The following is a 24,687-nucleotide window of genomic DNA, read 5'->3' on the forward strand; positions in this document are numbered from 1 at the left end:
ATATGGTGACTGTGAAATCTGACTAATACCTTCCTTGTTTCTGCCTTCCAAATCTCTGGCAAGTCACACTATTGGTGGACTCTAACAGGGAACCATAAAGAGGATGAGTTCTGGAAAATCTAATCCCTAACATTACCTACAGAGAGGATAGCTCTAGCTTTAGATTTTGTTGCCCCACCATAAGCCTCTCTTCTTTTTTATTTATTTACTTGGCTGCATTGGGTCTTAGTTGGAGCATAGGGGATCTTCATTGCATTATGTGGGATCTTTCATTGAGGCACACAGGCTCAGTTGCTCCGTGGCATGTGGGTTCTTAGTTCCCTGAGAAGGGATCAAATCCAGGTCCCGTGCATTGCAAGGAAGATTCTTAACCACTGGACCACCAGGGAAGTTCCTAGGCCACTCTTCTTAATTCCAAGTCTATTCACCAAATTATAGTCAGAAGGAAAGATACAAAGCAAGATATAAATATGAAAATAATTGTTCACATAGAAACTATATTCATTTATAAGTGAGGTATACACAAATATTTACTGAACAGTTTATTAGTATAGAAAATGTTAAAAGGCTCTTGTACTCTTCACTCCAACAAAAGAGCTTGGTAAGAAAGATAAATAGATATACTGGACTAGAGATATTCGAGAACTGCCACAGCTGTTATGAAAATCCAAATACCAAACTGTCATTTCTCAGTGGCCCTTAACACAGAGCAAATCAAACATTATAAAACAATTTTAACCTAATTGCATTATGAGAAATTTACTTTGATTCACCTATGATCCAACTGGCTTCAAAAAGAAAAGATAAAATAAAACTGATTTAAAGAAAAAGCTCTATTAATTTTATGTACCACTGTGGAAACATGACTTACAGAGTCATCTCCCCTCATATTCATTTCTGAGAGTAATTACTAGAAATCCACTGTCCAATAGTGCACTTTAAGAAAGAGAATTGATAAACACAATGTATTTCCAACTTTAATAACAACTGTTTCCTGTTTTCTGAAAGATTACACATAGATTAATTTTCATCAAGCTTTCTCATATTACTTATATTTATTTCTTTTCAATGTGAGTTTTCACATGTAAAGACATTGTAAAGATTTTCACATGTAAAGATTTCATTGAAATCTTTCTGAAACTGTTTAACTCAGGAGTTTTTGTCCAGTGAGTCCTTTCATTATTTTGGACTTGGAATGACTGACAGTTTTCTGACCTTTTTTTTTTTTTTACATTATATAGTATCTCTCCAGTGTGCACTCTCTTCAAATGGTTTGTGACAAATGAAGGCTTTACCATACTCCCTCCACTCTGATCTTTTTCAAGTCATCAAAGATAAATAAAAACCTCTGGTAACATCTGAAGGCTTTCCCATATCCCTTACAGTCACAGGTTTCTCTTCAGTATGAATTCTTTCATGCATTTCTAAGGAGGTATAATTTTTGCAGGACTTCCCACATTGTTTACAAGGTTTCTCTTCTATGGGAATCCTTTCATGTGTTTGCAAACTTTGAAAATATCTTAAGGTTTTCCCACCTTGTTTACACTGATAGGCTTTCTCTCCAGTGTGGCTTCTTTAACATTTTCAAAGTGAAGTTGGTTGACTAAAGGCTTCTCTGTATTCCTTATTCATAAAATTTCTTCTCAGTGTGAATTCGTTTGTGCTTTTGGAAGGAAGTGTAATATCTGAAAGCTCTACTGCACTGTGAACATTCATAGGGTTTCTCTCCAGTGTGCAGTCTCATGTGTACTCTCAAGGTTTGGTGATGGGAGAGGGCTTTCCCACATTCCTTGCATTTGTAGGGTTTCTCTCCAGTGTGAGTTCTTCCATGTGACTGTAAGGAATTGTAATGACTGAAGGCTTTACCACACTGTTTGCATTCGAAGGGTTTCCCTCCAGTATGACTTCGTTTGTGTTTGTGAAAGGAAGGGTAATATCTGAAGGCTTTACCACATTGTTTACACTCATAGGGTTTCTCTCCAGTGTGCAGCCGCATGTGTATTTTTAAGGTTTGCTGATGGGAGAGGGTTTTCCCACATTCCTTGCATTCATAGGGCTTCTCTCCAGTATGAGTTCTTCTGTGTGACTGTAAGGAATTGTAGTAATTGAAAGCTTTACCACATTGTTCACATTTATAGGGTTTCTCTCCAGTGTGAATCCTTTGATGTATTCGAAAGGAACTAGGAGAAATGAAGGCTCTCTCACACTCCTGACATTTATAAGGTCCATCGCCAGTGTGAGTGATCATGTGTGCTCGAAGGCTTGAGAGACCTCTGAAGGTTCTTCCACACTCCTTACATTCATAAGGCTTTTCCCCAGTATGAATTCTTTCATGTTTCCGAAAAGAACTAGGACAACTGAAGGCTTTACCACACTGCTTACATTCATAGGGTTTCTCACCTGTGTGGGTCCTTTGATGTGTTCTAAAAGTATGATAATATCTAAGGAATTTTCCACATTGCTTACACTGATAGGGTTTCTTTTCACTGTGGGTTGTTTCATGTGTTCGCAATGAAGAAGAACAATTAAAAGCTTTCCCACATTTCTTACATGTATATGAGGCATTTCCAGTGTGTGTTACCATGTGTCTTCGAAACCCTGTGCTCCACATGAAGGCCTCCCCACATTCCTTACATTCATAGGGTTTTTCTCCTGTGTGGATTCTTTCATGTGCTTGAAAGGATGCACGGGAATGGAACGCTTTCCCACATTCCTCACATTTATATTTTTTCTCTCGATTGTGATTTTTCTCATGGGTCTCCAAAAACCGGAGATAGCCAAAGGCTTTACCACATTCCTTACATCTATATGGCTTCTCTCCATATTTCTGATACTCAGGTGGTTTACGTTCAGTGTGATAACTCATATGTCTCTTAAGGGATGAATGACGTGTAAACACTTTTCCACATACACTGCATTCACGTGGTTTCATTCTATTAGTTTTCTTGTTCATATTGAGGTTTGGAATAATGCTGAAGTTTTCTCCACACTGACTACCCTCTTTATTTTCACAGAGTCTTTCTACTATATGACTTCTGTGGAAAACAAACAAACAAATAAGGAGTACATTATTAATGAGTTCTTTATTAACAATTTTATATTTAGTAGGACATTTGAAGTACATTTTTATCACTTACAGCAATAGTGTAGGTTTTATGTGTCTGAATGGTTTCAAGTTTAACATAAAAAATGCTCTTGCAATCATCAAAACAGTGACAATTCACAAAGAGAATTTATTTAAAGTGTTGAACTATTTTGCAAACACTGAACATCTATGTCACATAAGTAATTTTGGTGAAAAATTTCCAAGAATAACTAAATTTGGAGCACTAGTTATTTCCTCCTTTTAAAATTGTATAACATAACAGAATACTCACATGAGCTACTATATTATATTGTGGGTATGACTTACCTTAATTTTCTCCCCTGATTTTTGTACTGATCTTCAATGTCACGATCTTCCCATTTTTCTCCTAAATTGCAGATCAAGGAAAAGGATTCCAAAATATTATTAGTTATAGAAAAATGACTAGATTCTATATCCATTGTTGGCTGTGACCTGGCCTAGTTTTATTTAGCAACATCCTGCATTTCCACATTTAATATCTTGGAACAATAAGCAAGAAACACCTGTTGTTACTAATTAACAAAATAAAGGCAAGTTGTCATCCTCACCTATTGAGACCAGGTTCCTCAAGGTTTCCCGCATCACATCTCTATAGAGCTTCTTCTGTGAAGGATCCAGGAAAGCCCATTCTTCCAGGGTGAAGTCCACAGCCACATCCTCAAAGGTCACTGAGTCCTAAAGCATCCCAAATGTGTGTATAGGAGGATGTGTGAGACTAACAGCCCTGGACATCTATACACCATTTATATGAAGACTCATTTTATGTATGAGTCTGTCACCTCTCTGACTTGATTATGAGAAGCTTACTCTCTGTCCACACTTAATTCCTTATAAATTTAACAGCATCATGAAAACATGCAAATTATTTATACAGTTTATTGTGATCTCATCAGATATTATTTCTGTCTCATCGCAGGGTCCATGCATGTTGGGAAATGACAGAAATGCTACACACATGAAACAAATATTATCATTTTAAGGTCATGGATTCCTTGTGAGGAAAACTCTTCCCTCTCCCTTACCACCCACTGTTTACAGCACTCCATGAGGCAGAGGGTGAAATTTGCATAATATTTTACTAAGTAAAAACATAGTGAAGAACTAGAAGCTTTTACTTCTATCCCTATCACCAAACATGAGTGTCCAGGACAAGTAGAAATCCAGCTTTTAATAAGATCCAACTGGCTATTTAGTCCTTAAGTTCCAGGTTTTTAGAAATAGTACAGTGATGTAGCTGGTGGAATGAAAATATCCTGACTACCAGGATGTATCCCTTTTAACTTGTGTAATATTTACCACAGGCTCAGCTCTCCCTTTCTCTCTCTGATTTTATGGACTTGAAAGTTATTTGGTATTTAGAGCTCAGATACCAGGAAGAACATGTCACAACTTAGACCACAAATTCCCTATACTCATGCACCTTGGGGCTGCTCAAAGGCACACAAAGTCACACAAAGTGGGATAATATGCCAGAAGCACTCTTTAGGGCAGAACCAGAACACTGTGCCCTGTGCTTTGCTGACCTTGAGTAACAGGTTAAGAGCTGAAGACTGCAAGTGTGTTCATTGAAAATCACAATGGATTCATGGTAATTTAATGAAGGATTCAGCAGTGCTTTCCTCCAAACAACCCTAAAATCTCTGTTTTCAAACTTCAGGAAGAAGTGGTTTCAAAACCAGCCATTCTAGAGGCTGTCCTCCCAAGTTCTCTAATTCCCAAACACTCCTATCTGGTCTACAGAAGTATGATGGCTTGACCACTGAACATAAGAACCCCTTCGTTGATGACAGCACACAGTGCCAATAGCATATGAAAGGGTTTACTTCCCATAATTGAGGTCTCTGGGGAAAGTAAGACCTGCTTCTCCAGCAGTCAGGAAATGCCTTAAGAGAGAAAGGAGCCTGGGCTTTTATAAAAAATTAGGGGGTGGATTTGGGTTCACACACAAGAACAGGATTTTATGAGGGCTTAACGTCTTGTTACTGCCAATAGAAAGGAGCACCAAGGCACTCTTATCACTATGTAGAGGTGTGGGTCAAAGAGAAATGAGGGGAAGGGCCCTGCATACATTCCCTTCTCTCTGAGGAATCTGGAGTTTTTCTCTGGTGCATGTAAGGCAGAATCTTCCTGACACCAGTATGGATTTTAAACACTGGTGAGTCTGAAAGGACCACAGGTTTTTCTGCAGCTTTTTTTCTAGCATTTGCCAGCCCCGTGCCTGAAATGATTTGAATACTCTTTCTCCCTGTGCCATTTCCCCTCCCACTTCCACTTCCTGCCTTCCACTGCCCTTGTATGAACGGAGTTTTGTAATTCTAGCTGTTGTATTTTGTGGACCTGTTATTTTTGTTTTTCTGTGAAGCACAAATATTAGATGTGGGAGGTATATGAGACTCCACTGCTCCTGGTCACTCCCTTTATAGCCAGCGATCACTGTCTTGTTTCTTGTAACTCAAGTTAGATTTTGGTCTCTTGCTCCACTGCAAAAAAACAAAAACAAAAGACAAAAAACAAAACAAAACAAAAAAAACACAAGAGAGGGGACAGGAGGAAAGACCTCACAGCTAGATCTGCTGGGTTTGAGGAATGATTTTCTTTCTTCCCCATGAAGAGGAAAAAGCTTTTCCACTGGTACATTTAAAGCTCCCCCAACAATAGGGAGGTACCAGTTTTGGACAAGTGCCACTGCAACACGGAATGCTCAGAGAACCTGAACTTTTAAACTCTGGAGGTCTAAACTTGACTGTTGGCCACTGCTGGGTCTGTCTGGTGTTTCAAAGGAATACTGGGTGCTGCAAATAGGAACTGAAGGGGTAAACTTATTAAACCCATTAAACCTAAGGAAAAAAAGAGAGAAATGGGTGGAGGGAATGAGGCTTTAAAGTTAAAAGCAGTCAACCATCAAAAATGGGAGTCAGAGAACTCTGGTTTTGGGTCTGGTATTTAAGGAACTCTGGTGGTCCAGTGGTTAGGAATTCGCTTTGCAGTGCAGGGGACGCAGATTGGATCACTGGTCAGTGTCTAAGATCCCACATGTCTTGGAGCAACTAAGCCTGTGTGCCACAACTACTGAGCCCAGGCGCCATAACCAGAGAGAGTCCAAGCACTGCAACAAAAGATCCTGCATGACACAACAAAGATTCTGTGTGCCATGACTAAGATCTGAGGTAACCTAAATAAATAAATAAATATTTTAAAGCACTTGGATGCCATTCCCAACCTCATAGAAAAAACTTGAAAACATTTGAAATCAATAACTCTTCTTAGATCCATCAGAGCATTGATGTCACAGGAAAACCACTGTTTCCAAAATTGAGAAAGAGAAAATAAAGATACAAGGCCTGGGGACTTCCTTGGTGGTCCAGTGGTTGGGAATCCACTTTGCAATGCAGGGGTTCAAGAGCTGGATCCCTGATTGGGATCCTACATGCTTCAGGGCAGCTAAGCCATGCACAGCAGCTGGAGGGCCCACTTGCCACAGCTACTGAAGCCTGCCCACTATGTAGCTTGAGGGCCACAATTAGCCTGTGTGCCACACCTGGAGAACTTGTGTGCTGAAGCAATGGATCCCAACTAAGACCCAATGGAGCCAAAACCAAACAAATATTTTAAAAAAGTCATTGATGGCAAACCACAAATGCAGGAAGTTCAGAAAACACTCTATGAAGAGTCTGGCTGCCAGTACAGGAGACACCAGTTTGATCCCTGATCTGGGAAGATCCCACATGCCTTGTAGCAACTAAGCCCATGCACCACAACTATTGAACCTGTGTACCAGAGCCCAAGAACTGCAACTACTGAGCCTACAAGCCACAACTACTCAAGTCTGGGCACTCTGGAGTCTGTGCTCTGTGACAAGAGAAATCCCTGCTTGCCACAACTAGAGAAAGCCTGCACAGCAACAAAGACCCAGCACAGCCAAAAATAAATAAATAAAAATAAAATTATAAAAAAAGAAAAGGCACACCCAAGTATTTCGTATTGAAACTGAAGAAAGAATATATTGAAAAGATGTAGAAGAAACACCTTAGTTTACACAGATTTTTAAAAATTTACTCTAAGTATAGTTGATTTACAATGTTGTGTTAATTTCTGCTGTATAGCAAAGTGAATCAGTTATACACATACATTCCTTTGTATATTCCTTTCCATTCTGGTTGATTGGAAAGTGAAAGTTGCTCAGTCATGTCCAACTCTTTGCAACCTCATGGACTATAGAGTCCATGGAATCCTCTAGGCCAGAATACTAGAGTGGGTAGCCTTTCCCCTCTCCAGGGGATCTTCCCAACCCAGGGACCAAACCCAGGTCTCCCACATTGCAGGCAGATTCTTTACCAGATGAGCCACAATGGTTGATTACAGGATACTGAATACAGTTCGTTGTGTTATAGAGTAGGATCTTGCTGTTTGCCCATTCTATATATAATAGTTTGCATCTGCTAATCCCTAACTCCCAATTCATCTGTCTCCACTTTCTCTCCCCTGTGGCCATCACAAGTCTGTTCTCTGTATCCATAAGTCTGTTTCTGTTTCATAGATAAGTTCATTTGTGTCGTATTTTAGATTCCACATATAAGTGATATCATACGATATTTGTCTTTTTTCTTTCTGACTTACTTTCAGTTCAGTTCAGTTCAGTCGCTCAGTCATGTCTGACTCTTTGCGATCCCATGAATCGCAACATGCCAGGCCTCCCTGTCCATCACCAACTCCCAGAGCCCACCTAAACCCATGTCCATCAAGTCGATGATGCCATCCAACCATCTCATCCTCTGTCATCCCCTTCTCCTCCTGCCCTCAATCTTTCCCAGCATCAGGGTCTTTTCCAATGAGTCAGCTCTTCGCATCACGTGGCCAAAGTATTGGAGTTTCAGCTTCAACATCAGTCCTTCCAATGAACACCCAGGACTGATCTCCTTTAGGATGGACTGGCTGGATTTCCTTGCAGTCCAAGGGACTCTCAAGAGTCTTCTCCAACACCACAGTTCAAAAGCACCAATTCTTTGGTGCTCAGCTTTCTTTATAGTCCAACTCTCACATCCATACATGACCACTGGAAAAACCATAGCCTTGACTAGACAGACCTTTGTTGGCAAAGTAATGTCTCTGTTTTTTAACATGCTGTCTAGCTTGGTCATAACTTTTCTTCCAAGGAGTAAGCGTCTTTTAATTTCATTGCTGCAATCGCCTTCTGCAGTGATTTTGGAGCCCAGAAAAATAAAGTCAGCCACTGTTTCCCCATCTATCTGCCATGAAGTGATGGGACTGGATGCCATGATCTTAGTTTTCTGACTGTTGAGCTTTAAGCCAACTTTTTCACTCTCCTCTTTCATCAAGAGACTCTTTAGTTCTTCTTCACTTTCTGCCATAAGGGTGGCGTCATCTGCATATCTGAGGTTATTGATATTTCTCCTGGCAATCTTGATTCCAGCTTGTGCTTCTTCCAGCCCAGCGTTTCTCATGATGTACTCTGCATATAAGTTAAATAAGCAGGGTGACACTATACAGCCTTGACGTACTCCTTTTCCTATTTGGAACCAGTATGTTGTTCCATGTCCAGTTCTAACTGTTGCTTCCTGACCTGCATACAGGTTTCTCAAGAGGCAGGTCAGGTGGTCTGGTATTCCCATCTCTTTCAGAATTTTCCACAGTTTATTGTGATCCACACAATCAAAGGCTTTGGCACAGTCAATAAGGCAGAAAGAGATGTTTTTCTGCAACTCTCTTCCTTTTTCGATGATCCATCTAAACTTACATTGATGACTTACTTTATTCAGTATGATAATCTCTAGGTCCATCCATGTTGCTGCAAATGGCATTATTTATTTTTTCTTTATGACTGATTAGTATTGCATTGTGTGTGTGTATACAATTGTGTATACACAAATGTGTATATATACACAATGTCCATTCATCTGTGTATGGACATTTAAGTTGTTTCCATGTCTTGGCTATTGTGAATAGTATTGCTATGAACATAGGGGTGCATGTATCTTTTTTTTTTTTTCTTTTTTTTTAAATTTGATTTTATTTTTAAACTTTACAATGTTGTATTAGTTTTGCCAAACATCGAAATGAATCCGCCACAGGTATACCTGTGTTCCCCATCCTGAACCCTCCTCCCTCCTCCCTCCCCTACCCTCCCTCTGGGTCGTCCCAGTGCACCAGCCCCAAACATCCAGTACCGTGGATCGAACCTGGACTGGCAACTCATTTCATACATGATATTATACATGTTTCAATGCTATTCTCCCAAATCTCCCCACCCTCTCCCTCTCCTACTGAGTCCATAAGACTGATCTATACATCGGTGTCTCTTTTGCTGTCTCGTACACAGGGTTATTGTTACCATCTTTCTAAATTCCATATATATGCGTTAGTATACTGTATTGGTGTTTTTCTTTCTGGCTTACTTCACTCTGTATAATAGGTTCCAGTTTCTTTTCTGTTTATAGTTTTGTTTGGTTATATGCTCAGGATTTGGATTGGTTGCTCATATAGCAACTCTATTGCTAGTGTTTTTGAGGAACCTCCATACTGTTTTCCATAGAGGCTGCACCAGTTTACATTCCTAGCAACAGCTCAGGAGGGTTCTCAGTTCTCCACATTCTCTCTAGAACTTTTTATTTGTAGTCTCTTTAATGATGGTCATTCTGACTGCACCTAATTAGGTGGTACTTAATTGCAGTTTTGATTTGCACAGAGAAAAAAAGACTTTAATTAAATCAGACGTGTTTTCAGAAACCATGCAAGGAAGAAGAGAGTGGACTGAAATGCTATACAGGCATACTTCATTTTATTGTGTTTCACTGTAGTTTGTGGAAACCCTACATTGCTGATGATGGTTAACATTTTTTAGCAATCAAGTTTTTAAATTGAGCTATACAAATTGCTTTTTAGATATAATGCTACTGCATACTTAATAAGCTATGATATAGTAGAAACATAACTTTTATATACACTGGGAAACCAAATAATAAGTGTGACTTACTTTATTGCAGTGGTCCTGAACAGAACCCCCAATTTGAGGTCTCCTTGTATTTCAAGTTTTGAAAGAAAAAAAACTCTTCTAGTTTTCAAACCCCAAAGGTAGTCCTTTGAAAATATTAATTTAATAAAATTATAAACAGCCAGTCAAGACAATGAAGAAAGAAAACAGAAATTACTAACATCAGAAATAAAAGAAAGGAGAAATAAGCATGAAAAAGGATTTGACACCAACCAACATCCATTTATGATAACAAACAATGCTATTTGCTGAGCAAGTTTAACAAATGTACCACAGTCAAATAAGAAATAAAAAACAATATAGTGCAAACTGTGGATGCAGAGGAGTTATGTATACTTTCTGATACATTTCTCTATGCTTCCTAATCAATTTTCCTATACACTTAAAACTGCCCTAAAAAAACTTAAGTGTACTAGAAAAAAAAAAAAAAAGATGAAGACAAACTCATTATCCCTGATGACTGACCAATGGCTGAAACAGGATACCTTTCACCCAACTGATTTGCATTTATTCAGTGAGGCAGCATGGTGCTCCATGAGCCTAAGACCAGTAAGAGAGGTGAAACTTCCACTGGATACTCTGTTGGACAGAACTGCACAGCATATTCTGAGAAGCACCATAGTTACTATCAACATCTCTAGAACTCTAATGTGGATGAGAAGTGTCCTGGCAAGACCGTGAACAGTGGACCTAGTACCTGTACAGAAGAGTGGTACCCTGTGACTTCCCTGGAGGTCCAGTGGTTACGCATCCGCCGAACAATGTGTGGGGCATGAGTTCACTTTCTGGTCACAGAACTAAGATCCCACACACCTACTGAGCCCACACATCGCAAAGAAAGATCCCGCCTGATGCAATGAAGAGCTCATGTGCTGCAACTAAGACCCGATATAGCCCCCCCCCCCAAAAAAAATATATATATATTAAGTATTACCTTGATTTGTATTTTGGGTTATCTATTGAGTTCAGAGGTTCTTAAAGTTCTTTTACTACAAAGGGGGCAACTCTGAGACAACTGTCCAAGAATCTGTGAATACAAGTAGATAAGGCCAGTTTTGGGCCAGTATCAAGACAACTGCCTGATGTTTGGGTAGCTGTGTGACCCTGGGGTTTGGATTTTTTTATCAGGGATATTGCAAATAAGGGGTGAAGAGAAGCAATTGTCTTCTGAACTTGTCCTGCAGGAATGTATATTGTCTTCCTTACAGTCATGCATCCATCCCAGAACTGTGCCTTCAATTAACCCCAGGTAAGACTCCATCTGGGAGAATGGAGACCTTTCCCAACACCGCAGCAACTTTTAAGGGAATGAGTAGAAGAGGTCTCCTTCTGCAGGAGACTCAGGCGAGGACAGATGTGACACCATCATGTCACATGGAGGTGTTGGTAAGCATGCTGACCCAATGGGGTGCTGTTTCCAAGGTCACAGGCATAATGAGCAGTTCAGCAGAGGATCACATGCTCAGTGCTTGCTGCTGCTGCTGCTAAGTTACTTCAGTCGTGTCCAATTCTGTGCGACTCCATAGATGGCAGCCCACCAGGCTCCTCTGTCCCTGGGATTCTCCAGGCAAGAACACTGGAGTGGGTTGCCACTTCCTTCTCGAATGCATGAAAGTGAAAAGTGAAAGTGAAGTCACTCAGTCATGTCCGACTCTTAGTGACCCCATGGACTGTAGCTTACCAGGCTTCTTTGTCCATGGGATTCTCCAGGCAAGAGTACTGGAGTGGGGTGCCATTTCCTTCTCCTGCTCAGTGCTTATGTTCTCGAAAAACACAAGTCTGTGTGCCTGATGCACAGTGAGGCCAAACAATACTAAAACACTGGAATTTGGAACAGAGAAAAATTTATTACAGAGCTATGCAAAGAGATGGGTGGCTGAAGAACCCCAAAGTTACTAAAAGCTTTCAGCAAAGCCCTTTTATAAGAAAGGTGAGGGAGAGGCCTGATTAGTTGTTGCAAACTTCTTGGTGTCAGATCCTTTGTTCCTGAAGTTAGGTCACGATCAGGCAACAATCTTCTTGTAAATCTCTACCAAATGAATGTTATTCTTTCTTCTGACAAGAAAGAGCAAGGTCCCAAGGCAAAGCTTTCACCCTCTGGGGTCCTGGTCCTGGCTAAGAGGAGGTAGATCTCAGTTGGCAACTTGGGGCCAGGTTCCCAGACTGCCCAAATGTCATCACTGAGGGAGCCAGGCACTGAACCCAATGGCCCTCAGGGTGCCCAAAGAGTGGGAGACAAGGTCCCACAGACTGTGACCCAGGCAGACTGCCACTGCTACTATTAGGTCACAGAGGCTAGGAGGCGGGAGAGGTTCACTGCTGCCTCAAGGCCTGGGCCAAGACTAGCTTTAGTGAGTGGCTTTACTGAGGGCTCTAGAGCCCCACCAAATAGATTCATGGGATTAGACCTGATAGACAGAGTGCCTGAAGAACTACGGATGGAGGTTCATAACACTGTATAAGAGATGGTGATCAAAACCATTGCCAAAAAAAGAAATGCAAGAAGGCAAAATGGTTGTTGGAGGAGGCCTTACAAATATCTGAGAAAAAGAGAGAAGTAAAAGGCAAAGGAGAAAAAGAAAGGTATATCCATCTGAATGTAGATTTCCAAATCTACAAGAGAGATAAGAAAGCCTTTCTAAGTTAACAATGCAAAGAAACAGAGGAAAACAATAATGGGAAAGATTAGAGATCTCTTCAAGAAAATTAGAGAACAAGGGAACATTTCATGCAAAGATGGGCACAATAAAGGACAGAAACGGTATGGACCTAACAGAAGCAGAAGATATTAGGAAGAGGTGGCAAGAATACACAGAACTACACAAAAAAGATCTTAAGGACTTGGATAACCACGATGGTGTGATCACTCACCTAGAGCCAGACATCTTGGAGTGTGAAGTCAAGTGGACTTTAGGAAGCATCACTATGAACAAAGCTAGTGGAATTGATGGAATTCCAGGTGAGCTATTTCAAATGCTAAAATGTGATGCTGTGAAAGTGTGGCGCTCAATATGCCAGCAAATTTGGTGAACACAGCAGTGGCCACAGGACTGGAAAAGGTCAGTTTTCATTCTAACCCCAAAGAAAGGCAATGTGAAAGAATGTTCAAATTACCACACAATTGTACTCATTTCACATGCTAGCAAAATAATGCTCAAAATTCTCCTAGTTAGGCTTTAACAGTATGTGAAGTAAGAACTTTCAGATGTTCAAGCTGGATTTAGAAAAGGCAGAGGAATCAGCAATCAAATTGCCAACATCCATTGTATTATAGAAAAAGAATTCCAGAAAAACATCTGGTTCATTGACTATGCTAAAGCCTTCATCTGTGTGGATCACAACAATCTGTGGAAAATTCTTAAGGAGATGGGAATACCAGACCACGTTACCTGCCTCCTGAGAAACCTGTATGCAGGTCAAGAAGCAACAGTTAGAACCAGACATGGAAAAATGGACTGGTTCAAAACTGGGAAAGGAATACATCAAGGCTGTATATTGTCACCCTGCTTATTTAACTTACATGCAGAGTACACCATGCCAGGAGAGATGAAGCACAAGCTGGAATCAAGATTGCCAGGAGAAATATCAATAACTTCAGATATGCAGATGACACCACCTTTATGGTAGGAAGCGAAGAGGAACTAAAGAGGCTCTTGATGAAGGTGAAAGAGAAGAGTGAAAAAGCCAGCTTAAAACTCAACATTAAAAAAAACTACGATCACGGAATCCAGTCCCATCACTTCATGGCAAATAGATGGGTAAACAATCAAAACAGTGACAGACTTTATTTTTGGGGGCTCAAAAATCAATGCAGATGGTGACTTCAGCCATGAAATTAAAAGACTCTTGCTCCTTGAAAGAAAAGCTATGACAAATCTAGACAGTGTATTAAAAAGCAGAATCATTACTTTGCCAACAGAGGTCCGTCTAGTCAAAGCTATGGTTTTTCCAGTAGTCATGTATGGATGTGAGAGTTGAATCACAAAGAAGGCTGAGCACCAAAGAATTGATGCTTTTGAACTGTGGTGTTGGAGAAGACTCTTGAGAGTCCCTTGGACTGCAAGCAGATCCAACTAGTCCATTCTGAAGGAGATCAGTCCTGAATATTCACTGGAAGGACTGATGCTGAAGCTGAAACTCCAATACTTTGGCCACCTGATGCGAAGAACCAACTCATTAGAAAAGACCCTGATGCTGGGAAAGATTGAAGGCAGGAGAAGTGGATGACAGAGGATGAGATGGTTGGATGGCATCACTGACTCAATGGACATGAGTTTGAGGAAGCTCCAGGAGTTGTTGGTGGACTGGTAAGCCTGGCATACTGCAGTCCATGGGGTTGCAAGCAGTTGGACACAACTGAGTGACTGAACAACAATTGGAGCCCCACAGGACACAGCCTTCAGCCTGTTCCCTGGGCCCCAGCTCAACTGCTGGCCCAAGGCCCAGTGAGCTGAAGGGCTTCCAGGAGAAGGCTAGGATCCACCTCTTACCTCACTCTCTATCTGATGACCACCAAACCACAGACCGATGGCTGAATTCCTTCCCTTTAAGTTAGTTGCCGAGTCACATTCGACTCTTTGTGACTCCATGGACTGTAGCCCACCAGGCTCCTCTGTCCATGGAATTCTTCAGGCAAGAGTACTGGGTGAGTAGCCATTCCTTTCTCCAGGGGATCTTCCTCACCAGGGATCCAACCTAGGTCTCCTGCATTGCAGGTAGATTCATTACCATCTGAGTCACCAGGGAAGCCTGAATTCCTTCCCTGCTGCTGCTAAGTCACTTTAGTCGTTTGACTCTGTGTGACCCCATAGATGGCAGCCCACCAGGCTCCCCCATCCCTGGGATTCTCCAGGCAAGAACACTGGAGTGGGTTGCCATTTCCTTCTCCAATGCATGAAAGTGAAAAGTCAAAGTGAAGTCGCTCAGTTGTGTCTGACTCCTAGCGACCTCATGGACTGCAGCCTACCAGGCTCCTCCATTCATGGGATTTTCCTGCTCAGTTATTGGTCAGCACTGCAGAGAGCCCTGCCCACAAGTAACAAACTGTCAATAAGGGAATTCTTTCCCTCAGTTCAGTTCAGTTCAGTCGCTCAGTCATGTCTGACTCTTTGTGACCCCATGAATTGCAGCACGCCAGGCCTCCCTGTCCATCACCAACTCCTGGAGTTCACTCAAACTCACGTCCATCGAGTCAGTGATGCCATCCAGCCATCTCATCCTCTTTCATCCCCTTTTCTTCCTGCCCACAATCCCTCCCAGCATCAGAGTCTTTTCCAATGAGTCAACTCTTGGCATGAGGTGGCCAAAGTACTGGAGTTTCAGCTTTAGCATCATTCTTTCCAAAGAAATCCCAGGGCTGATCTCCTTCAGAATGGACTGGTTGGATCTCCTTGCAGTCCAAGGGACTCTCAAGTCTTCTCCAACACCACAGTTCAAAAGCATCAATTCTCTGGCGCTCAGCCTTCTTCACAACCCAACTCTCACATCCGTACATGACCACTGGAAAAACCATAGCCTTGACTAGATGGACCTTTGTTGGCAAAGTAATGTCTCTGCTTTTGAATATGCTATCTAGGTTGGACATAACTTTCCTTCCAAGGAGTAAGCGTCTTTTAATTTCATGGCTGCAGTCACCATCTGCAGTGATTTTGGAGCCCAAAAAAATTCCTTCCCTAGTGGTCCCTTATTGACAATTTGTTACTTGTGGGCAGGGCCCTCTGCAGTGCTGACCAATAACTGAGCAGGACTACTAATGGCTGCTAATCCACAATTGGTTGCTTGTAGGCGAGGCCCACTGAGGCACCAACCAAATGCCGAGCAGAACTGTTGCCTGGTAACAGGGTGAGCAGTAATGACAAGCACAGCAATGGCTGTGTGCTAAGGGCTGTGCTCACTGCATTCTATTACACTTGTGAGAGTCTTAGTTTTCAAGAGAGCCTAGTACATGGTGATAGTTGCACTTCTAAGGCAGTTCTTTGCACCAGAAGCCTATAGACAGCTTAAGGCCATCATGGGTCACTGTAAGGTGCATAAGAGGAGGTCACTGTATCCTCTATACTGAGGGAGACTCCAAGGGAACTAACAGGAGTGCCTGTTGTATGGTCATTTAAACACAGTCCAGAGCCTTCTGTAGTAGGGGTTCTCTCAAGGTGGGGGCCAATTTCCAACTAATAGTAAAAATGGGCTTAAGTAAAATTCCTAAATAAGGAATATGTTGTCTCCTCAACACCAAAAGAACCTAGTAGGCCTTGTGGGTGCTGAGAATGACTACAAGTATTTCTTCACATTGTAAAGGAGGGAGCAGTTGATTACTGAAAAACATACAGAAACTTAACTAAGGGCCTCACATTGCATGGGTTAATGGCCCATACACTTTTTGCGAGATCCTTTTTTCCATATTTGTGTATTCTGAATGAAAATGAAATGAATGTGCTCAGAGGAAGATGTCCTTAGTGTGATGTCATACCTGTGTTCCTGAAGCAAAGTGCATGCAGTTCAAATCTTCCTGCAGAGACTGTGGGATGGCAAGACCACTGAGGTTCTCTGAGGGTAACCAGATAAAGATGTCCCTTCAGAGGGGAAGGCCTCTGCAGCTGAGAGAATGTTGAAATAGATACTCGACATAACAGACTTATCAAGTCTGTGAGAGCAAGATATTTACTGAGTGGATGAAGTAATTTCCACAATGACAGGGACTAGGAATAGGGGCTAATTTGATGTAACCACAGCTCAAGGTTGTTGTAATCCACTATGAGGTATCATTCATTCTTTCCAGGTTTAAGAACAGATCAAATAGGCTATTAAAGGAGAAAATTGGGGGCTATCACTTCTCCCTTAATATGTTTCTTTATAATGTTTTTCAATACAATTCAATGTCGTGGTCCGTGTGCGGATTGGAAAAGAATTTTCAGACATGAGGCAGAATGGGAGGGAAATAAAGTTTATTAGAGTGGGAGGTGCTGTTAGAACAGCAGGCCAGCTCAAGGGAGAACCAACGTTGAACAGGGGTCCTTAGTATACTCTTATACCCGGGGTACAAGGAGTGGGATAGGGGTCTTGCGGGTCATTTGCTGACTGGATGAGGCATGTATTCTGGGTGGGGTAAGAGTAAGGCAAATACCTTCTCCCTGTGAGGTAGGAGGGAAAACAGGTTATATTGCTCAGGAGGACCTGAAATCTGTTAATAGTTACAACACGGAGGAGGGAAGGACAACAAGCAACTGGCTTTTCTGTTCCTGCATTCCAAGACCCTCCTTGGTTTTATTTGCTCTTTTGTCCTTGGGTTATCACATTCAAGGCCCTGTTTAAAACTTTAAATCAGGCCATATTAATAAATTTAACTGTCGGGTAATGTTTGTGGAATCTTATTTTGTCTTGCCAATTTGGAAGTAGAAGACAATTTAATTTTACTTAATGAATCGTGGGTTCAGAGCTTCCCTGCTCACTATGGGATATTTTGGGACAATGAGTGATACAACCATGAGAAATTTAGGCAAGAAGAGAGTTCTGCTGCTGAAGGCAAAGTATACCTATTTGTCCTTTATACTCTATTCAGTCATTCCCCTGAGATGATGAGGTAAACTGCTTAAATATAGTGGGATCCCCACGAATACCTGCAATTTGAAACCTAGTTTAATTACATGAAGTTTCATGAATTAGAGTGAGGTATACAGGAGATGTTAATATTAATTTAAATTCGTATTACAGAGGACCAAAAGTCAGGCAGGCTCCTTCTGTCTTTTTACTATGGAAACTCTTCTAGCATATTTTGGACTTACAATTGAATGAAACTGTAGTCCTTTCTTTCAGTACGTTTTTTGTCTGGTTCTCTCCCTCCAGTCTTTCTTTGTTGTGTATTTTAGGTCACTGAATATACTCTGGGGGAGAGAGTGTCCTTTCCACCCTAGCATTGATAATTTTTTTCCTCTAGAGAGCCTCACACCAGTGTCATCAGGGTCAGAGGCTTCCTTCATGACAACTGGTTAGGTTATAGAAATTAAGTACCCCAGGCTTAAATTGGTTTAAATTAACCCCTTTTCTGTGCCACAGTGAGGCTACAGGTGTTGCCCACCTAACGCAGAGGGTCAGCATCTTTGTTGCAGGTGCTTCTAGCAGGTGCAGCAACAGCAGAGGTACTGAAGGGTCCTGGTGAGCCCTCTGGTATTAGGAATGGACTCAGCCTGCCACCTACGGGCTGCCTTTACTCTCTCTTCTCTTTCTCTCTCAAATAATCTTTTCAGAGTGATCATCTGAGGGGTTTACCTCATTCACAGGGTATAATCAGCCAAGTAACCCCCGAAGATCCCTCCTCTCCAAGGTCTGGGTGAACCCAGCCTCAGTCATACCTGCACTAAAACACAGACAGGTTCCATCCAAGCCATGGACTAAGGATCACTAGGAGGGTCCCATCCTCATTCTACTCCCACAGGACACGGCATTAACACACACTGTCATCTTGGTGTCCTCTGTATATAGAACCCAGGTTTGGTGGGGGTCAATAATGCCACACAGGGCAGCACAGGGCACAAGCAACCGGCAGCTCACAGAGCAGGAGCCCCCAGGCTTTCTTATCAGCCTGTCCAGGTAAGACGTACTAGGGGAAATGGGAGCGGTGAGGCTTATCTTTCAGTACTAGTCAAACATCAAGTATGTGGAACCTGACTACTCATTACAAGAATCAAACCCAGGTAAGAAAAACATGCATCTGCACTGGATTGTTTCCATATAAAGAAACATCAACAGGATGATCAAGAAGTAATTATAACTCGGTATTTGTGCATGGGTGGAGTAAGAGCACAGGAGTGGAGGAGGACATGTGGGCTAGGAGTCCTAAGCTAGTTTCCCATTTTAGAAATATTTTTAACCTTCACATGCATTATTTAAAATCAGGAGAGAAACTGATATACATCTTATCTTCCTATGCTTAACATTATTTTAAATTAAATTTTGCTTTTTCAAATTAATCCTAACTTTTCTACATAGGAAACCACTCTAAGATTTAATCCTTTAAATGCTAACATATAAAACTGCACACCATAAAAGATTTACAAATCCCCTTCTAATGAAAAGGACAAGAACATTATAGTTTGTCCCTCCACTATATTTCATACTAGGGATATTTTCAGGAATGAGTGGCATAATATAAAATATTAGGGGTTTGGAATTAAACCCAGAAATAGACTTAAAAGATGTATATAAGCTTTAAAGTGTTTTCTTTATATCAACAAAAATATTAATTCAATGGCTTTTCCCTCACATTCATTAAAACAAGAATTCATTTGCTTTAGGAACAGCATGGCCTTCTAAATGTTTAGGGACAGGAGGGCATTATGCTAAGTGAAATAAGTCAGACAGAGAAAGATAAATACTTGATGACATCACTTACATGTGGAATCTAAGAAACACAACAAACTAATGAATATTACAAACAAGAAGCAGACTCACAGGTACAGAAAATAAACTAGTGGTTATGGGGTTGATGGGGGCAATGCAAGTGTAGGGAACTGGGAGTCACAAACAATTTGGTTGTAAGACAGGGTACAGGGATATATCGTACATCTAGGGAATATAGGCACTATTTTGTAGTAACTGTGAATGGAGTATAACCTTTAAAAATTGTGTAATAAATTTTTTTTAATGGAAAAAACATTTGAGCACTTAAACACACCCATCTCATACTGAGGCTCTCTTTGCCTTAATGGAACAAAATTCTAGTTGGTTCCAGAATTTTCTTGCTTTACTCACATCATATCTCTCAATTAACTTACACATTAAAAGCCCCAAAGCTAATGGAAACTAGAATTAAAGGACTGCAACGTTTAGCTAAGAAATAAACATATATTTGAAATGACTGATTTTAAGATTTCAGTATTTATGTGAAAATTTAACAATTTTTGAAAAGTGCTTGGAAATTGAATTGGCTTATTAAGCTTCCTTACAGTAGAACTGTAGAGTTTGTCAAGCACTGGAACTGTTCCCGGCTTTGGATCAATCGCAGAACAGAGGAGGACCACCTCTCACACACACACATACAACCTCCCTGATGCAACAAACCTGGAGAACTTGCAGGAGGAAACTCATTTTAAAAGGAGAAATGGTAAAGTTGTTTTTAAACTTTTTATTTTCTATTGGGGTATAAGCTGATTAACAATTTGTGATAGTTTCAGGTGAACAGTGAAGGGACTCAGCCATACATACACATGTATCCATCAGGAGACACTTCCAGTGCAGGGGGTATGTGTTTGATCTCTAGTCCAGGAACTAAGATCCCCCGTGCCATGTGGTGTGGCCAAAAAAAATTAATTTAAAAAATGACATATTAATTTTATAAAATAATTTATTCTGCTAGAAATCACCTTTAAAAACTTTTAATTAAAAAATTTATTTATTTATTTTAATTGGAGGCTAATTACTTTACAATATTGTAGTGGTTTTTGCCATGAATCAGCCACGGGTGCACATGTGTTCTCCATCCAGAAACCCCCTCCCACCTCCCTTCCCATCCCATCTCCCACGGTCATCCCAGTGCACCAGCCCTGAGCACCCTGTCTCATGCATTGAACCTGGACCAGCGATCCACTTCACATATGATAATATACATGTTTCAATGCTACCCTCTCAAATCATCCCACCCTTGCCTTCTCCCACAGAGTTCAAAAGACTGTTCTTTATATCTGTGTCTCTTTTGCTGTCTCTCATATGGAGTCAAAAAAACAGTGTTTTAATTTGGTATACACAACACTTTTGGATTAAAAATTGTCACAAAAGTAATTAAAAAAAAAAAGAAAAGATTGGAATCAAAACAGATAAGTAGCCTTCTTGCTACAGTTCAGAAGAAAAATACACTTTCAGAAAGATGACCAAAGTCCCATACTTGGGGTCTAAGATACAGTTCCTAGAGCAGGTTAGTCACTGGAGAAGAAGAGTAGGGACAGTTGAGCCACAAGAATGAATTCTGGCTCTACATGCTCTCCCGTGTCCCCAAAACATGGAAGCACGGACTCTACTAGGTTCTAGTCTCACAAGTGAGGAAACTCTATGTCTGATTCAGTTTAAGATTCTGATCCAAATGCATAAACCCTTTGTCTGCAATACAGAAGACATGATCATAACAGCCTCTTTCAGTGTGCATAAATTACACTGAGTGTACCTACACTGTGAACGCAAAACTGAAGTTCCGAGTTCTGCGTCCACAGTGTCCAACTCTTTTGTGACCCCGTGGACTGTAGACTGCCAGGCTCCTCTGTCTATGGGATTCTCCAGACAAGAATACTGGAGTGGGTTGCCATTTCCTTCTCCAGGGGCTCTTCCCAATTCAGGGATTGAACTCACACAGGAAGTTTTAGGCCTCCAACCTCAGAAATGAAATCAGTCCCTACTACTGTGTGCAGTTGCATCCTCAGCTTTCCAGGGCTCTGTAGCACCTCTCAGTATAAAGTCTCCTTCCATTGTGGGTGCGAACATGTAAGACACCTGCCGGGGCAGGGAGTGGGAGTTGCTTCCCAACAAGAATAACTGAGTCTGCAGGTCGTTCTCTTTACAGGAGCCTCGGCATGGATCACTGACTATAGGCCTCTGCTCTGCACTGGGGTATCTTTGGAACACACTTGATGTTTTAATGGACACAGACTTAGTGTTTGAACAATCCAGCAACACAATTTAAACCTATCATTTATGTGGAAAGGAGGAAAGAAAATTGTAGGGCATTTTCACTAGTTCAACCAGAAAACCTGAAATAATATTTACTCCTTTCAGGAAAAAAAAAAAAAAAAGATGTCAGACAGTGATTATTTCTACAGTGAGAAATAGGTTTGTAAATAATTAATCACACCTGAACACTTGGTCTGGACGTCTAAGCAGATACCACACAACCAGAGAATTTCATTTGAAATCACCTATAAGTAAAGAATAGTCCTGAGGAACATACTACACATGCTCCAGGGGAGAAAAAAACAGCAGAACAAAACTTTTCAAATGAAATGTAATCCTGGAATTTTTTTTCCCCTAAAATTCACCTTTTTTGCCTCTTGGGAAATATGTTATACTATCTTTTAGGCTGTATTGATTAAATGCATTTTACTTTGATTGAAAAAATGGCATTTAAATATGTGAATAAATCTTTTAAAGGTGACAATCTTTAAATCTTACAAGTAGGGGCAACCCTGACAGGACACATGACCCAGAAAGTTTTAAAAGGAACTTCCACACATTAGATGTCTGTGCCCAGGAAAGAGTCTGGGAGGAGAGGCACCAAACTGCTGAACAAAGTAATTTCAAGTGGTTATTTTTTACTTTCTTCTAGTGGAAAACATCCACAGACAAAAAAAAAAAAAAAAAAAGGAAAAAAGAGCCATTTAAGGCTCTGGGAGGAAAATGATAAACAGTTAAAACACTGCGTCTGTTTGAAATGCACCACGGAGGACAAATAGTTGATAATGATGCTGTGAATCTGAGAGGGAATTTGGCCTTGGGGATGTTGGGTGAACTCCGAAAATTTAGGGAACTCACTGTCAGCCCTAGGAAGAGCTAAGCTTGAGCGGAGAGGGGCGTAGACTTGAGACTGTTGGTACTCAAATAACTGGAAAACAAGAGAAAATGGGTGCCCCCCGGGAAAAAGTCAGGGACTGGGGATCCCACACACCACGCACGAACCACGTAGACCGAGTCACGAGGGTCCCTTGACAATCCTCCCCAGGGGTCACAACACAGTCTGAGGAGGACGCGGGGCTGCGGGGTCGAAGCCGAAGTCGGGGCGCGCAGTGACTGGACAGGACGCCCGGGGTCCTGGCTGCCGGCCCCGCCCCCCCACGCGACCGGAGGGAGGAGACTGAGGTCCGAGCAACGCCCCTCGGGTCCGCAGGCTCTGGGGTTGACAGCGGGGAGGCCCGACACCACCACAGCTGGTTCGGATCCACTCCAACCAACGCCTCCTCCCCTCTCGCTCCAACTCTGCACCCGGATAACGCACACTCACCATTTCTAGGTTTCCTGGGTCTCCCTGAGTCCTTCCTACGACTACCACAACAGGTCACAACAAGACAGACTCTGAGGCAGTGCCGCCAGCGTCTCTGAGAGGTGGGAAACCGGATCACTAGGCGATCCTGAGGGAGTGAAAACGGAGCCGAGGCGGTGCGTCGCCCCACCTACCTGCCCAAGCGGCACCCCTGATTGGACAGTTCTCAAAGCCGCACCTCCTAGTACTTGAGTGACAGCTGGACAGAAGGACTTGTGTCTCTAGGGAACTAGCTTCCTCCGACAACCCCCAAGAGGCGCCCAGACCCGCGCTGAGGGCAGTGGGTGGAGCAGAGAACTGACCCAGCCCGACGCGGTTACTCGGAAACAAGTTTTTGCAAGCCTGGAGCGGCCTATCTCGTATTCGCCCAGCTCTTTGTGCACACGTGAAGGCGGGGAATTTCTCATTGAGTTTCCAAAAAACAGAGCATGAGGTTGACATGGCTCTTCTTTTGCTCTGTGCATCCCCTACCAGGACACCTGGTACACCTACCAGTACACCTACTCACATGATGGCTCCTCCCTCTACATCTTAGAGCCCAGACACTGAGTTGCCCCAGGCTATTGATTGTTCTACTCTTTCGATCAGAGTATCTCCACTTGCATACTTCATCAAAGGGGTGTTGAGGGGTGTATGCCTCTGCTGGTTTCCTTGACAACTGATGAGCCAATTTGAGGTCAATTTTTCTCTATAGCTGGTTGCTGCTGCTGCTAAGTCTCTTCAGTCGTGTGCGACTCTGTGCGACCTCATAGATGGCAGCCCATCAGGCTCCACCGTCCCTGGGATACTCCAGGCAGGAACACTGGAGTGGGTTGCCATTTCCTTCTCCAATGCGTGAAAGTGAAAAGTGAAAGTGAAGTCGCTCAGTCGTGTCCGACTCTTAGCGACCCCATGGACTGCAGCCTACCAGGCTCCTCCATCCATGGAATTTTTCCAGGCAAGGGTACTGGAGTGGGGTGCCATTGCCTTCTCTGCTATAGCTGGTTATTCCCACCCAATTTTCTGTATAACTTTTCCTGCCTGACATCTGACCCTTTTGCTTCAGATGTGTAAGATAAGCATTGATGCCTCTGTCGCTGAATCCAGACTCTTTCTTCGGTCTTGGCAATTACTGAGCTTTTGAACCTGCAGGGTGCAGTCCAACACCCCAACACAGGGCCACACTGTAACAAAAGGGTCTTACTGTTGCAGAGAGAAGCCAGTTCTGACTCCATGTTGGAACTGTTTCTTTGACGTGCTTTTTGTTGCTTTTATTATTACAACCATACAGAATAGCCTGCCTCAGAGGACCCTGCACCTCTACCTGTTAAACTAAAGGATCTTAGTTCTTATGTCTTAGAGACATAATCTGACCCTCCACACCTGTGAATAATTACAACAAAAAGAAGAGTTTAACACACCCTTCCAAACGCTGGCCCTTCCTGGAGATGTTTTACTGAAGACTGAATACCCTTTTTACTTTACTTTCTCATTGCATGTCCCTCTTGTTCTGCCTTTTGACTTCAATTCCTCATTGCTTCTCTCTGTCTGACTCTATAA

General features: G+C 42.0%; 2 protein-coding genes across 3 annotated transcripts in view; both read right to left on the reverse strand.

Annotated features, from left to right (window-relative positions):
* Positions 1–23,232, reverse strand: part of LOC147368464 (uncharacterized) — a 71,586-nt gene extending 48,354 nt beyond the window's left edge. Inside the window, exon 1 of one of the 2 annotated variants that reach the window (XM_086409066.1) lies at positions 23,110–23,232. In XM_086409066.1, the coding sequence (XP_086265192.1) occupies positions 23,110–23,112 (3 nt within the window). In that variant the 5' untranslated portion in view covers positions 23,113–23,232. The remainder of the gene's footprint in view (positions 1–23,109) is intronic. The other variant, XM_086409070.1, reaches the window with a different exon arrangement.
* Positions 530–23,252, reverse strand: LOC147368465 (uncharacterized). The gene is made up of 4 exons (XM_086409075.1): positions 23,110–23,252; positions 3,676–3,802; positions 3,413–3,473; positions 530–3,035 (listed from the first exon to the last, which is right to left on the reverse strand). The coding sequence occupies exons 1-4, from the start codon at positions 23,110–23,112 to the stop codon at positions 1,625–1,627; spliced, it is 1,602 nt and encodes a 533-aa protein (XP_086265201.1). The 5' UTR covers positions 23,113–23,252; the 3' UTR covers positions 530–1,624.
* Positions 23,253–24,687: the final 1,435 nt, after the last annotated feature.

Source organism: Bos grunniens, chromosome 7 (genome assembly GCF_055505025.1).
Source record: "Bos grunniens cultivar Pamir isolate PY7600 chromosome 7, Bosgru_T2T1.0, whole genome shotgun sequence".
Classification (NCBI taxonomy): domain Eukaryota; kingdom Metazoa; phylum Chordata; class Mammalia; order Artiodactyla; family Bovidae; genus Bos; species Bos grunniens.

Bases quoted from the DNA above. Each gene is read 5' to 3' on its own strand.
- LOC147368465 (XM_086409075.1), bottom strand. The intron at 3,474-3,675 runs GTGAGGATGACA...TCTGCAATTTAG, and splicing joins GAGGAACCTGGTCTCAATAG to GAGAAAAATGGGAAGATCGT. The intron at 3,036-3,412 runs GTAAGTCATACC...TGTTTTCCACAG, and splicing joins AATCAGGGGAGAAAATTAAG to AAGTCATATAGTAGAAAGAC.